This window comes from Geotrypetes seraphini, chromosome 10 (assembly GCF_902459505.1).
Source record: "Geotrypetes seraphini chromosome 10, aGeoSer1.1, whole genome shotgun sequence".
NCBI classification, from domain to species: Eukaryota; Metazoa; Chordata; class Amphibia; order Gymnophiona; family Dermophiidae; genus Geotrypetes; species Geotrypetes seraphini.
Genome location: NC_047093.1, coordinates 10,165,972 through 10,182,409, shown reverse-complemented (window position 1 = coordinate 10,182,409; position 16,438 = coordinate 10,165,972). Strand labels below are relative to the sequence as shown.

At 46.4% G+C, this 16,438-nt stretch overlaps 1 protein-coding gene across 5 annotated transcripts in view; it reads right to left on the bottom strand.

Annotated features, from left to right (window-relative positions):
- SDK2 (sidekick cell adhesion molecule 2) overlaps nt 1-16,438 on the bottom strand; it is a 635,450-nt gene that overhangs the window by 160,786 nt on the left and 458,226 nt on the right. For all 5 annotated transcript variants that reach the window (XM_033961165.1, XM_033961161.1, XM_033961163.1 and 2 more), the window contains exons 4-5: nt 10,048-10,195; nt 566-699 (exon numbers count right to left, since the gene is read on the bottom strand). In XM_033961165.1, the coding sequence (XP_033817056.1) occupies nt 566-699; nt 10,048-10,195 (282 nt within the window). The remainder of the gene's footprint in view (nt 1-565; nt 700-10,047; nt 10,196-16,438) is intronic.

The following is a 16,438-nucleotide window of genomic DNA, read 5'->3' as shown; positions in this document are numbered from 1 at the left end:
TGATAGTGTAAATGTGGGGCAGTCCTTGCAAAGACAGGAGCCATCCAGCTGTTTGCACTGGGGAGGGGGGGGCTATTACAGCTTTCTACTGTGTTATTATAAGCAGGGTTGGCTTTAGGGAATGGCCCCATGTAACAGAGGGCTCACAACCTGCTGCATTCTGGAAGAGGAATAACTGAAAGTGGGCTTGGGGGGAGGCCTTTCCCATTTTCTGCCCTGATCTCCTGCACATCTAACACCTGTCCTGAAGCTCTTTCTTCTCTCTCTCTCTCTTCTGTTATCCCCAGTATTACAGCCCTATATGAGGGTCCCACACACCCTTCTGTCTTCCCCAGTCCTACTGCAATAAGTGAAAATCCCATGGCCGATGAATCAAACCTCATAGCTGAATTATTAAGATATTCATGTTTCTTTTAAACTTGCAACTCCTGTGTCTCCTTTGATTAATGCTTTTTTTAATAAGATGATTAAAGTCTCACAGTTTTTTACTGGCATAAAAATTGTTCCTCGGGGAGGAAGATTTAATACCCAACTCCTATCCTCACCAGTCCCCGGCATCACTTACTTTCAACAGTGAGAGTTATGGGCTGGCTGGTCTTGTTATCGCCATTCTTGTCGTTAACCGCCTGGACATAGTACCGTCCTGTGTCAGGAGCCACTGAAGAAAGGATGACGAGGGTATTATCCAGGGTAATAGCTCTGGAAGGCAAGAGAGACAACACAGGCATATAGTGACCAAGACGATCAGTCCAAAATAGCATGCATGAGGCAACAGGTAAAGGAAGAACTCAAGTGTGTTGGAGACTGAATGGATTCATCCAACGGAGCATGTATGAGTCAACAGGAAACTTTCTGGAGGACTTCACTTCTGCTCCTTCGTTAGCATTTACTGTGACCTCATATTACAAGAAACGAAAACTTACAACTTGGATCAATTATACATGCAGTGCATCCTAGAGGATTATCAGAGGAAACTGGGCAAACTTTCTCCAGCAGTAGTTACCGCCTTTCACTTAGAAAGGATTCTTTTCTAGGCGAGAATATGCATTTAACCCTTTGCAGATGACACTAAACTGTTCAAAGTTGTCAAAATGAATGCGGATTGTGAAAAATTGCAGGCGGACCTTAGGAAATTGAAAGACTGGGCGTCCAAGTGGCAGATTAAATTTAATGTGGACAAATGCAAAGTGATGCACATTGGAAAGAATAACACGAATCACAGTTACCGGATGCTAGGGTCCACCCTGGGGGTTAGCGCCCAAGAAAAGGATCTGGGTGTCATCGTAGACAATACAATGAAACCTTCCACCCAATGTGCGGCAGTAGCCCAAAAAGCAAACAGGATGCTAGGAATTATTAAAAGAGGGATGGTAAACAAGAGTAAAAAGGTTATAATGCCCCTGTATCGCTCCATGGTGCGACCTCACCTGGATTATTGCGTTCAATTCTGGTCTCCTTATCTCAAGAAAGATATAGCAGCACTAGAGAAGGTTCAAAGAAGAGCGACCAAGATGGTAAAGGAGATGGAACTCCTCTCATATGAGGAAAGACTAAAGAGGTTGGGGCTCTTCAGCTTGGAAAAGAGATGGCTGAGGGGAGATATGATTGAAGTTTACAAAATCTTGAGTGGAGAAGAATTGGGTACAAGTGGATTGATTTTTCACTCCATCCATGAAACTTACAAGTTATTCCACACTTTTTTCGACACTTTTCGCTTCAATGAGGCAAATGCATCTAGTAAATGGGCACAAGTATAGGGAAACCAAGCCATTGTGACATCACCGATAAGGTTGGTTCTTAGGCATTGGTGGAATGAGGCATTATGACATCACAATATGAAAAGTTCTCAGCCCAACCAGGAAGAGAATGATGTGGAGCCAGGAAACTTACAAGTTATTCCACACTTTTCTTGACCCTTTTCATTTCAATGAACTTGTAGGTTTCATGGCTCCACATCATTCTTTTCTTGGTTGGGCTGAGAACTTTTCAGAACTTTTCGTAGGTGTATTTGTTTTTTCTAGTAATCAGATAACTTTTTGTGACTCTCACGTTCCTGTAATCCTTCTTGAGATGAAAGGGAAAGATGAGATATGAAGTGAAACTAAGTAATAATTTAGGAAGAGGTTTGTGTAGTGTATGAGTTTATTTTGATTTTATGTTTATGATTTTATTATATATGTTTGCCTGTAAAGGACATTGAATGGACTGGCTTCTGTATTTGCAGACCAAAAGCTTCTTTCGAGAAATAAACATGTCTTAGGCTACATTCTTCCTGTCTCTTTGTACACTCACTTCTTCTCTCTTTTCCTTTATCCTGTCTTTCATTTTCTCTGTTCCTTCATCCTTTTCTCTGGGACTCTGAAGACATCTCCCAACTTAAACTCTGTCATTTATACAATATGGGGCTCATAATCAAAAGTTAAATACGTCTAAAAACCCGCCCAAGTCGGCACTTGGACGATCTAAAAGACAGGTCGTCAAGCGCCGATAATTGAAACACCTTTTAGATGTCTCCAGGGACTTTTTAGGCCTCTGAATCCTGCTGTGTGCCCAGAGCTGAAAGGGGCGTTTTTGGAGGAGTGATTAGGGCGGGATGTGGGCCGACCTAGACTTAATTGTCCTGCAGGGATAATCGAAGGTTTGACGAGACTGCCTAGACAGAACTTATACTTTGTGACTTAGACAATGTAAAGACACATATAAATGCCCAAAAGATATCCAAAGTGACCAGAAAACCACTTTAGGGCACAGTTCAGACCCCCCCATTCCCTTGTTCACTGACCCTATCATGCCCCCACAAAGTTCAGAATAATGTACATACCTGCCTCCGGAACATCAGCACTTGGCATAGGAAAGCTTAGTAGAGCTGCACAGAGGTGGCTTAAATAGTCTGGGGGGGGTGGGCTAGTGAACCATAGAGAGGAGCCCCCCAAACCCCACTCTACTGCCATATAGGAGGTGCCTGCAGCCATAAGGGCTATTGGGGTTGTAGACAGGTAAGTATTGTGGGTTTTGGGGGGCTCACCATAAGCTATAAGGGAGTTTGGGTGAGATGTTTATGTAGCACTCTTTTTGTGAAGTTCACAGCAGTGCCCTGTAAGGTGCCACACTGCTCTTTTTCCAAGTCTGGGTGGTCTGTCCAACACAATGCTGGCCCCCTTCCACATCCAAAAGGTCTTGTTCTGGTTGTTTGGGACTTGGACAAATTATTGTCGAGAATATGGTATAAATATAGACGTAGTGGCGGTCCGGACAATCAAACGCATGGACGTAAAGATAGACAATTTAAAAATAAATAAAAATTTGGACGCACTTTTTTTGAATGGACATTTTGCCACTGCTGACTTTGGGCGACCAGCACTCTATGCCCCTCTATATAAACATAAGGGGGAGAATTTCCAAAAGACAAAAAAAGAAGATCAAAGCACAAGATGAAACAACTAACAGAAAAGTGGAAGGGAAACAATGACAAAAATAGGGCGCAATTGAAGAGCCTTTATTGAATCTACTCGTAGAAGCACGTTGACTCAACACTAGTTGTGTTTCGGTCATAGCCTGCAGTCTGCGTTATGTTTCATTACTTCAAAGAAGTCAGTCTGCTGTTTGACAATTTTCAGAAGTCATTTTCCCAAATGGGCCTTTTGAAAATCTCCCACCCCTCTCAGCAGATACTGATGGCAATTTATTTGCCTATCCAAAGATCACCGGTTGTAGATACAGGTCCTTTTTGGAAAAGACTTTTATGTTCCAAGCAAGTAAACAGCAGTCCTGGTTAGGTAACTACGTCAATGGAGCCAGGTTGACCTATGGCGCATTTCGGAAAGAAATCAAGACTATTGTTTGATAGATTCATTTCCTAAAGAGAAGTTATACTAATTACAATAATTTTACTCCGCCTATTCTTAAGAAATATGTTGTACTTTTGCTATTTGTATTTCGCTGATTGTCCAGCTCTCTTCAGTGTAAACCGCCTAAAAATTGTCTGATTGTGGCGATATAGAAGAATAAAGTTATGTTATGTTGAGTTTGTATTGTTTTCAGTTGGCTCTGCCTGCTCTTTGTTGCTCTCAGAAGTAGCCACTCCAGGTTACTATTTAGTTTGCCTATTGGTTAAGCTGGTCCTGAATAGAAATTGGATCAGGAGGAAGAGAGGATGAATACAGTGATGAGAAATTAGCGAGAGAAAAGGATGAAATCAGGGGGATCATCAGGAAGAGAAGATGAAGGAGAACAAATAGATAAAGAGATTAGAGATATAGAAGTACAACAAGAAGGTTTAAGGGGAAGAGAAGATGAGGAGGATGAGGAAGAATGACAAAAGGATATAGAGGAAGAGGGATCATGAGCATGAGAAGATGAGTGAGAGCTAAGTGATGAGAGATTAGTGATATAGAAGGACAACAAAGTTTTCAGAGGATGAAGAGAATGAGGAAGAATGACAGAAGACAACAAGGGATCATGAGGACAAAAGAATGAGGATGAGGATGAAGAATGATAAAAGGATATAGAGGAAGAGAACAATAGGGGATCATGAGGAAGAGAAAATGAGGAAGAACAAAGTGATGAGAGATTAGAGATATGAAGGACAACAAGGAGGTTAAAGATGAGGAAAAGATAAAGAGGATGATGAAGAATGATAAAAGGATATGGAGAAAGAAGACAACAAGGGATCATGAGGACAAAAGAATGAGGAGGAGGATGAAGAATGATAAAATGATATGGAGAAAAAAGACCAACAGGGGATCGTGAGGACAAGAGGATGAGGAGGATGATGAAAGGATATGGAGAAAGAAGACAACAGGGGATCGTGAGGACAAGAGGATGAGGAGGATGATGAAGAATGATAAAAGGATTTGGAGAAAGAAAACAACAGGGTATCGTGAGGACAAGAGGATGAGGAGGATGATGAAGAATGATAAAAGGATTTGGAGAAAGAAAACAACAGGGGATCGTGAGGACAAAAGGAAGAGAATGATGAATGATAAAAGGATATGGAGAAAGAAGACAACAGGGGATCGCGAGGACAAGAGGATGAGGAGGATGATGAAGAATGATAAAAGGATATGGAGAAAGAAGACAACAGGGTATCGTGAGGACAAGAGGATGAGGAGGATGATAAGAACATAAGCAGTGTCTCTGCTGGGTCAGACCAGAGGTCCATCACGCCCAGCAGTCCGCTCATGCGGTGGCCCATCAGGTCCAGGACCTGTATAGTAATCGGCTATCTATACCCTTTTATCCTCTTTTCCTTCAGGAAATTTTTTAATCCCTTCTTGAACCCCAAAACCGTACTCTGTCCTATCACAGCCTCTGGAAGCGCATTCCAGGTGTCCACCACCCTTTGGGTGAAGAAGAACTTCCTAGCATTGGTTCTGAATCTGTCCCCTCTTAATTTTTCTGAATGCCCTCTTGTTCTTGTAGTTTTCGAACGTTTGAAGAATCTGTCCCTCTCCACTTTCTCCATGCCCTTCATGAAGAATGATAAAAGGATATGGAGAAAGAAGACAACAGGGGATCATGAGGACAAGAGGATGAGGATGAAGAATGATAAAAGGATATGGAGAAAGAAGACAACAGGGGATCATGAGGACAAGAGGATGAGGATGAAGAATGATAAAAGGATATGGAGAAAGAAGACAACAGGGGATCATGAGGACAAGAGGATGAGGATGAAGAATGATAAAAGGATATGGAGAAAGAAGACAACAGGGGATCATGAGGACAAGAGGATGAGGATGAAGAATGATAAAAGGATATGGAGAAAGAAGACAACAGGGGATCATGAGGACAAGAGGATGAGGATGAAGAATGATAAAAGGATATGGAGAAAGAAGACAACAGGGGATCATGAGGACAAGAGGATGAGGATGAAGAATGATAAAAGGATATGGAGAAAGAAGACAATGGGGGGCCATAAGGAAGAGAGGATGAGACGGGTGATGGGAGAATCTTGCACAGTTGCTATGAGACATGAACCTGGAGAGAGACCTTCATAACCTCCCTCCCCAGCAATCCCTGCCCTAGACCTGTTGTCACTCTCCCTGCTCTCGCTCTGCATTGCTTTATTTTCGCATCTCAGCCTCACACACCTGCAGCAAGCTGATAATTTAATTAGGAGGTAGCCAAATACATAATGACAATACTGAAATATGCCATGTGCCTTTCCCTTTGTCTCGGTGTCAGCTGTATACAGGCAGTGGTTTGATAAGGTGCTTTAATCTCCACTTTAAGGAACTGCAAGGAAACACGCCTTGGAGCTATCTCTGTGAGCCGCAGGCGGCGCAGTGCCTCTGATTGGGCTTGTTTGATATCTATCTTTCTGGCACAGACATGGCTGAATTTGCTTTTTGCTGGAGCGCCTTTGGAACTTTTCCAGGTACTTTAATCACTACGATAAGGGCTCTGCATCTCCTGCTTCGCAGATACCAGCATGTCGCATCCCTCAACCCCAGGGCAGGTTCAGAGGCACCAGCTGCATCTATTAGTCCAGATGACCCGATGCAGGGCTGGCTTTATCTCTATGATGAACCAGGACCTGCAGCGCCGACGCCTTTCAGAAAATCCAGACTACCAGTCCGTGCATGTCGCAGAGTAAAACCGGGACTGGATCCACCTATTCTGAGCAACTGGAGCAAGCCAGGACAGCCTAGTTCTCACTAAAGATAGAGGGAAATAGAAAAAAAAAAAAAAAGTGTAGAGGGAAGGAGGGATTGGGAGGAGTGGCCTAGTGGTCAGAGCAGCTCCCTCAGCACTCTGAGGTTGTAAGTTAAATTCCCACGGAAGCTCCTAGTGACTCTGGGCAAGTCACGTAACACTTTATTGCCCCAGGTACAAAATAAACCACACAGGTACCAAATAATCACCTGTCTAAGAATATGTAAACTACTTTGATTGTAACCACACAGAAAAAGCGGTATATCAAGTTCCATCCCCTTTGGTGGTAGTGGCCAGTGGCGTAATAAGGGAGGGGGACAGTCTACGTCAGATGGTAACAACCCTCTCCGATCCCTTGCAACATACACGCCTTCCCTCCAACACCCCAGACACTAAGGCCCTGATTCTCCAAAAGTGCGTCCCGATTTTAAGCAGCTGTAGGCGTCCTACAGCTGTCTAATCAGCCAATCGGGATGCACGTTTAAAAAAAAAAAATGCTCTCCATGTAGGCCGCCTATATTGAAGGCGAGGCCCGCAAGACACCTAAGCCCTGATTCTGTATAGGACGCCCGGGAGAGGCGTCCTATTCAGAATCGGCCTACACTAAACCCCGATTCTGTAACCGGCGATCATGTTACAGACGCTGGTTAGAGAATCGGGTTAGATTAGACACGGCCCGCTACACTTATCGCGGCAAGGGATCTCTCTGCCGCTATAAGTATAGCGGGCCGCGGCCTGTCCGATCGCTGGCAGGAAGGGTGCCCAATCCCTCCTGCCCGAAGACGCACCCCCCCCCGACAATATCGATCGCTGGCAGGAAGGGTGCCCAATCCCTCCTGCCCGAAGACGCACCCTCCCCCCCCCTCGGCGCTAACATCCCCAAACCTCCACTCCACCAAACTAACCTGTTCTTACGGCCAGATGGGTCTTGCCCGTCCAGCCGGCAGGCACGCCTGGTCGAAATGAGGCGGGCCCGCCCCTTCCCAGCCCATCCCGCCGAAGTCTAAGGCCTGATTGGCCCAGGCTCTAGAAGCCTGGACCAATCAGGCCTTAGGCATAGCGGGTCCGCCCATCCCCACTTAATCTAAGGCCTGATTGGCCAATCAGACCTTAGACTTAGTGGGGATGAGCGGACCCGCTATGCCTAAAGCCTGATTGGCCAATCAGACCTTAGACTTAGTGGGGATGAGCGGACCCGCTATGCCTAAGGCCTGATTGGTCCAGGCTTCTAGAGCCTGGGCCAATCAGGCCTTAGACTTCGGCGGGATAGGACGGGAAGGGGCAGGCCCGCCTCATTTCGACCAGGCGTGCCTGCCGGCTGGACGGGCAAGACCCATCTGGCCGTAAGAACAGGTTAGTTTGGTGGGGTGGAGGTTTGGGGGTTGTTAGCGCTGGGGGGGGGAGGGTGCGTCTTCGGGCAGGAGGGATTGGGCACCCTTCCTGCCAGCGATCGATATTGTCGGGGGCGGGGGGGAGGGTGCGTCTTCGGGCAAAAGGGATTGGGCACCCTTCCTGCCAGCGATCGGACAGGCCGCGGCCCGCTATACTTATCGCGGCAGAGAGATCCCTTGCCGCGATAAGTATAGCGGCCGTGTCTACTTACAATGTAGACCAGCATTTTGCTGGCCTACATTTTAAGCTTCTCCTCTACTAGGGAGACGCGTAGGGCGGCCTAGGTTCGCCTAAGGCCCGCCTAAGGCCCTTAGGCGAGCTTAGGCATCTTGAGGGTCTCCCTAGGCTCCCGGAGGCGCCTTCAGGCCTGCCTGGGGAGCATTTTTTTAAAAAAACGTGCATCCCGATTGGCTGATTAGACAGCTGTAGGACGCCTACAGCTGCCTAAAATCGGGACGGCACTTTGGAGAATCAGGGCCTAAGCGCCCCCTGCTTTCAATTTCCCTGACCCCTCCCACAAAATCCTGCTGGTCTATTGGGCTGAGGGGTTCAGATCAGACCCCCACCCCAGCTCAAGAACCCTCCCCCCCAAATCTTTCATCGAAAATCAGGCAGGAGGGATACCCACTCTCTCCTGTCTTGAAGGGCCACCTCTTCATAATGTCAGCACTTCTCCCTCCCGGTGCATCCTGGATGCACTGGAAGGGGGCCTAAGGTCCTGATTGGCTCAGGTCCTTAGCCCCCCCTCCCCCCCAATGCATGCTGGTGATGCACTAGGACAGGGGTGTCCAATGTCGGTCCTCGAGGGCCGCAGTCAAGTCGGGTTTTCAGGATTTCCCCAATGAATATGCATTGAAAGCAGTGCATGCAAATAGATCTCATGCATATTCATTGGGAAACTCCTGAAAACCCGACTGGACTGCGGCCCTCGAGGACCGACATTGGACACCCCTGCACTAGGAGAAGCTTAAGGCCCCAATTGACTCAGGCTCCTTAGGCCCCTTCCAGTGTATTCAGGATGCACCAGGAGGGGGAAAGTCCGCCATTTTTAAGAGGTGGCCCTTCAAGGCAGGAGCGAGTGGGCATTTTCGATGAAGGGTACGGGGAGAGTGTTAGGGCTAGATGATTCTCGAGCTGGGAGGGGTCTGAGCCGAACCCCCGCAGCCCACTAGACCATCAGGATTTTGTAAGAGGGGAGGGGTGAACGGAAGGTGGGGGTGGTTAGTGTTGGGGGGATGTCAGGGGCTCTTGCTTTTGGCGGCGGGGGAGGGGGGTGCATGCACATGTGGTGGTGGTGGGAGGGAGGCGGAAGTGCATCTCTGCACATGGCACCCCCTACCCTTTACGCCACAGGGAGTGGAAGATACCATCCTTTCTTTTGAACTAGGGAGTCTCCCAAATAAATACATACGCATAGAGGGGCAATAGTCAGCCAGCAGCGGTGAGTGTTTTTTATCCGCCTGAGGTATCGTTCCCAGATATTCAAGGTAATGGCGGAATAGAAATCCCTAATGTAATGTAATCAATGCCGGGTCAAGTCCAGGCGCCAGCATTAAATATCCAGGTTTATGTGTCTGACTATCTCTTATGAAGTTACAGTATGTGTGATATTCAGCCCTTAGTCACCTAAGTGATACCGAATAAAAATAGGACTGATTTAACCACTAAACGTAGGCGGTTAGGTGCTGAATGTTGGCCTGCAACCACTTAAGCGCTGACTCCGCCCCCAAAACAGCCAGTTTTGAGTTGCGTGGTCTGTGGTGAAAAAGCAATTTAACCAAGCAGGAGCCGTTTCCACTCGGTTAAATCACTTTCACTATGGACGCCTAAATACATATTTACCTAGAATTAAAAGTATAAACAAAATTCTATTGGAACAATGGGTTAAAAACACAGGGTTTTCTGTCATGGCTTGTAGCGTTTGTACAGGAAGACTAAATTTGGCCAGATGTTGCGCAACCTTGGACTTTACCCCCACAACCCCCAGCAAGATTTACGTACATGCGGTTACTGGGCGGAATCTTTCGTCCATCCCGGAACCAGGTGACCTGCGGCTGTGGGAAACTGTCGATGCTGGGAGCCGGAATGACGGCAGCTTCTCCGTGAGAAACGCTTTGCTGCTTTTCCCTCTCTTCAAAGCTTCCCATATCTGAAAGATTAAGGCAAAAAACAAAACTCAGACGTCTAGCCATACTAAGGTCGCTTAACGCAACAAGTCCCATAATGCTCCTTTTTTCTTTATCTTTATTGCAAAAGGTTAAACAAACATCCATTGACAACTAGATCATGGTGGTTCAGCTGCTCCTCCTGACCATACCACTTAGTACATAATACCACAGGGGTGTCAAAGTCCCTCTTCGAGAGCCGCAATCCAGTCGGGTTTTCAGGATTTCCCCAATGAATATGCATGAGATCTATTTGCATGCATTGCTTTCATTGTATGCTAATAGATCTCATGCATATTCATTGTCTAAATCCTGAAAACCTGACTGGATTGCGGCCCTCGAGGAGGGATTTTGACACCCCTGCTTTACAACCAAAAAGCAAAGGAAAATAGCAAGAAGACATTCTCCTCATATAATAATTGCATTAGTCTATAGGTCTATACTCGAAGAGCTACTCTGCCACTCTGTGCTGAAGCTCTTGCCATTGTGCCCACTTGGGGCAAGCCACTGCTCCCCAGTGAAGGTGGCATATCAGTTAGTCCTGCCAGTATCACCAGGAGTTTCACAGCAAGAATATCAGACGAGCTCTTTCGGATGATTATCATTAATTATATCTGGGCACCACTTGCTACAATGAGACACTCTAAAGAAGGCTTTGGTTCATGTAGAACAGGGGTGTCAAAGTCCCTCCTCGAGGGCCGCAATCCAGTCGGGTTTTCAGGATTTCCCCAATGAATATGCATGAGATGTATTAGCATACAATGAAAGCAGTGCATGTAAATAGATCTCATGCATATTCATCGGGGAAATCCTGAAAACCCGACTGGATTGCAGTCCTCGAGGAGGGACTTTGACACCCCTGCTCTACAACCAAAAAGCAAAGGAAAAATAGCAAGAAGACCTTCTCCTCATATAATAATTGTATTAGTCTATAGGTCTATACTCGAAGAGCTACTCTGCCACTCTATGCTGAAGCTCTTGCCATTGTGCCCACTTGGGGCAAACCACTGCTTCCCAGTGAAGGTGGCATATCAGTTAGTCCTGCCAGTATCACCAGGAGTGTCACAGCAAGAATATCAGACGAGCTCTTTCGGATGATTATTATTAATTAAATCTGGGCACCACTTGCTACAATGAGACACTCTAAAGAAGGCTTTGGTTCATGTAGAACAGGGGTGTCAAAGTCCCTCCTCGAGGGCCGCAATCCAGTCGGGTTTTCAGGATTTCCCCAATGAATATGCATGAGAGCTATTTGCATGCACTGCTTTCATGGTATGCTAATAGATCTCAGGCATATTCATTGGGGAAATCCTGAAAACCCGACTGGATTGCGGCCCTCGAGGAGGGACTTTGACACCCCTGCAATACTAGTAAGTAACAGGAACAGGCCTGGTTTTCACGAGGGTGTCAGTGATGCATTTTAGACCAACGTATTCAGATGCTGATTATTGAGTGGGGCTTATCACGCCAGACAGACTGTTTAGCGGCCCTTGAGGACAACAGTTCTGTTGTGAAAGGTCTCGGAACACCTTGGGGACCCGCATTCCCCCTTGCTGGCCTTCCTAGGGTTACCAGATTTTCTGTTTGGATTTCCCTAGACCTGCCCACTTGTGCTTATTTGTTGTAAACCGCCTAGAACCATTTTTTGGTTAGACGGTATATAAAAATAAAATAATTATTATTGTTATTATCCCTGCCCCATTACGTCCCAGTCCCGCCTCCAATCCCGCTCAAGCCCTGCCCCAAACCGCCCCTCCCCGCCCCCCCCTAACCTGCTCTCGTCAGGCAGGAGGGCATCCGCGCATGCAGTTCCAAGCTTTTCAAAACCCAAAGTGCCGGGTTTTGAAAAGTTGTCTGGACCCCTGGACATGCCCTCAAAAGAAGGACATGTTTGGAAAAATCCGGATACCTGGTAACCCTAGGCTTTCCCCTCTTCGTTCCTGCACCGTCCAAGGATAAACATGAGCACGCGTTCCTTGGCGTAAATGGTCATCCCTAAATTTGGGAATGGACAATTTGGGTGTAAGCTAGTTTCAGAGCTTCCAAGGGGGCAAACTCTTTCAGTGGGAAATTTAGGGCTCCCTGCCCGCCCGTAGCTCCGCCTAAAGCTCCACCCTCGGCATATCCTGGTGGCAACCAGTGGCACCAGAAGTTGCTTTCCCTTCCAGCAACAGGAAGAAACGCCTTAATAAAACGTCCTCTCCTGCTGCCGGACAACCAGTCTCATGATAAGCGCTGTGGGAATGGTTCCGCGGTAGCAGGAGAGGATGTTTCATTAAGGCGTCTCCTGCTGCTGCTGGAAGGGGAAATTGCTCAGCGGGAGACCCCCAGCTCCCCAGTGGGAATGCAGGAGATGACCCACAAAAAGGGGAATTTTCTGCTGAAAGTGGGTAACTTGGCAGGTCTATAGTTTTTGCTAAAAGCAACTTGGCGCATTGGTGTTTACTATATGTAGGGTTACCAGATTTTCGGGAACAAAAATCCAGACCCCTGGCTCCACCATGCTCTGTTCTGCTCCCCAGCCCCGCCCCCTCGACCTCTTTGCTCGTTGGGACAAAGTGCCAGGTTTTGAAAAGCTGTCAGGACGCCCGGACATGTTCGGAGAAATCCAGACGTGTGGTAACCCTAAATGCATGGTACTGGTGTGTGCGTACCTTGAGGTACCAAGTTAAAGAATTGCCCTCTGGGACAAGGAAATACCTGATTGTAACTTGGCTTGAACTACTGCTGAAAAGGGTGTGAGCTAAATTCGAATTAAATACTTACGGCCTCTTTTACAAAGCCGTGCTAGCGGCCCCGATGCCCATAGAGATTTAAAGGGCTTCGCACGGCTTTGTAAAAGAGGCCGTTAGTTTGAGGGCTGGAAACTATACCATGATGTCATCAGCTCTGTGACACTCTCATGACATCATAATACTTCACCCTTCTCCCTCACGGTCATGTTTCACTCATTTATCTCTTTCTATCCCTCCTATGCAGGCTACGGGCTAGATTTAATCAAATGTCTTATCACATTAGTGTGCCTGTTATTTATCAAAGGAGCAATGTATTAACAACACGGATTAATGACTTTACTGTGTGTGTGAATACAGCAGTGAATTTGACTAAATCTAGCCCTATAACACACTATGAAAGTGTGAGGAAGCAGCGGGGGTCTGGCGAAGGCTCCAGGACCCTCCGGCCTCATCCCAGAATAAGCTAACCCCGGCTCTGAAGAAACGGCGAGTCACAGGCACCTGAGAATTCACCGGAAGAAAATGAAAGAACAGAGCAAGCAAGTACGGTACTACTGTATGTATTGACTCGTCTTAATTGTTGTAATTAAAAACAGGGAAGGAATCTTTTCTTCTAACGACTTTGCCATTATCGTTACTTGTTACTGCAGCTGCTCTTATTAATTTCTCATTAGAGTCTTAGTGGACTAACCCGGTGAGCACACTGCTTTATTCATTAGGAGTTTTTAATTTGCCTTCCGTCTGTCTGATCAGGTGCCCTTTTCTGAGAGGGAAATGAATGCCAAGTTCACCACGATCCCTGAATACGGGAGGGAATGGAGAGCCTCCAGGCTCATGACAGTGGGAAGATGAAGACGGAGGAGAATGAGATCCTTGCTCTCGCCCCCTCCCTTCACGCAGGATGGTTTCTCTCTATCTTTCCATCTCTGGCTCTGGAGGCTTTCCTTCCCAATCCTTTCCTGATTACACATAAAATAGTTAAACTCTGGAATGCACTGCCAGAGGTTGTGCTACAAGCAGATAGAGTAGCTGGTTTTAAGAAAGGTTTGGACATGTTCCTGGAGGGAAAGTCCATAGTCTGTTATTGAGAAAGACATGGGGGAAGCTACTTCTTGCCCTGGATCGGTAGCATGGAATGTTGCTACTCTTTGGGATTCTAGAATCTTGTTACTCTCTGGGATTCCGGAATCTTGCTATTCTTTGAGATTCTGTATGGAATCTTGTTACTCTTTGGGGATTCTGTATGGAATGTTGCTACTCTATGGGATTCTAGAATCTTGTTACTCTCTGTGATTCCAGAATCTTGCTATTCTTTCAGATTCTGTATGGAATCTTGTTACTCTTTTGGGATTCTGTATGGAATGTTGCTACTCTTTGGGATTCTAGAATTTGTTACTCTCTGGGATTCCAAAATCTTGCTGATCTTTGAGATTCTGTATGGAATGTTGCTACTCTTTGGGATTCTAGAATCTTGTTACTCTCTGGGATTCCGAAATCTTGCTGATCCTTGAGATTCTGTATGGAATGTGGATACTCTTTGGGATTCTAGAATCTTGTTACTCTCTGGGGTCCGGAATCTTGCTATTCTTTGAGATTCTGTATGGAATGTTGCTACTCTTTGGGTTTTGGCCAGGTACTAGGGACCTGGATTGGTCACCGTGAGAATGGGCTACTGGGCTTGTCTGACCCAGTAAGGCTATTCTTATGCTTTTTCTACAGGAATCTCAGCATAAAACTTGCTGATGACATGGACATCTTTCCAGGGAGGCAGGCTGCCTAAGCAAAGCTCTGTATTCACCTCCACTTCAATGCCCCTGTGCTCCGCCATGCAATCTCTGCGTAGTCTTCTTGTAATCACTAATAGAACAATTTCTCATTTGCTCTCCCCAAATGCTGCCAGGGAAAGAAGCAGCTCCCCGGCTGTGCATCCCAGAGCAGGCTGCACAGAACACCCAGGGCCCTGCATAGATCCCAAATCCGCAGCCACTTGACATGGAAGACGTGTCTTACATGCTGGGAGGCTGGAGAGTCTGGAACTTTACCCATCCGAAAGGTGTAATTACAAATTGACAATTGATGTGAAACATAGCCATACACTATTCATGCCAAATTCCAATTTATTATGTCAGGGTTTTTTTTTCCCCTGCAAGTGCAAGCCGGCCGTCTGCTCTGAAGAGCAATTACAGACAGTCCTCCAGTGCTATTTAAACAGCCCAGAAATCCAAGCCAATGACCAATTTATGAATGAGTCAGAACGGCAGTGCAGCTAAAGACATCCATCCAGCCATAGCGGATTGCTGACATATTGCACTCTGTGTATGAATCCGTCCGAATTGTGGAAACTGAAAGACAACATCACAAGAGCCAATAATATTTCATGCAGCGGGCAGTAAACCTCCTTTTCCTCCTTCCTTAGGACAATATCATAAAACCAACAGAGGTGTTTAAAATCACTCAACAGGTACAGAGGACAGCAGAAGCCGAGTCTGCAGATATATGCAAAAGCAGAAAATCAAGAATTGTCTCTGGGAGGGGACTCTCCTCATACTATTAAAAAAAACAAATCAAAACAATGCAGTACCAAAAGCCGGAAGGAAGACCATCCAATATTATCCTTGCAGCCAAGGGATGTTGTTGGCAGAAAGAAGGAACACAGGAGGGAGAAAAGAGAAGTTAGAAGGAGCACATGTGCGTTTGATCACCCATATACAAGAGAGAAGCCCAAAGCTGACTAATTTGTAAGCAGAAGAAAACTCTTTCTGTAGAAATCCAAGCCTGGACGAGCTCTCATCTCTTCTACTGAGAATCAGAGGAGTGTGTGGTGCAGTGGTTAGAGCTACAGCCTCCGCATCCTGAGGTTGTGGGTTCAAATCCTGCGCTGCTCCTTGTGACCCTGGCCAAGTCACTTAATCCTCCACTGTCCCAGGTACATTAGATAGACTGTGTGAGCCCATTGGGACGGACAGGGAAAATGCTTGAAGTACCTGGATGCAAACAGGTGGCATACATGTCCCAATCCCTTTCCCTGATGTCATAATGCCTCATTCCACCAATAAGAGCCAACCTCATCAGTGATGTCACAATGGCCTCATTGTTCTATACTTGGCTCACTTCTGCTATTGTATCAGAGGAGAGTGTGGTGCAGTGGTTAGAGCTAAAGCCTCAGCACCCTGAGGTTGTGGGTTCAAATCCTGTGCGGTTCCTTGTGACCCTGGCCAAGTCACTTAATCCTCCACTGTCCCAGGTACATTAAATAGACTGTGTGAGCCCACTGGGACGGACAGGGGAAAAAATAAATTAACTCCAAGCCTGGACAAGCCTTCATCTCTTCTACTGAGAACCAGAAGTATCAGTGCAGCCCCAGCTTGACTCATCCTAATCCTGGCACACTTCTCATCTGAATAAATGTTTTATATTTTGTCCGGACTGTCTTCTCCTACTCTCTTTACATGGTGACCAAACTGGGGCTATGTTCAAACATTTTTATTAAAG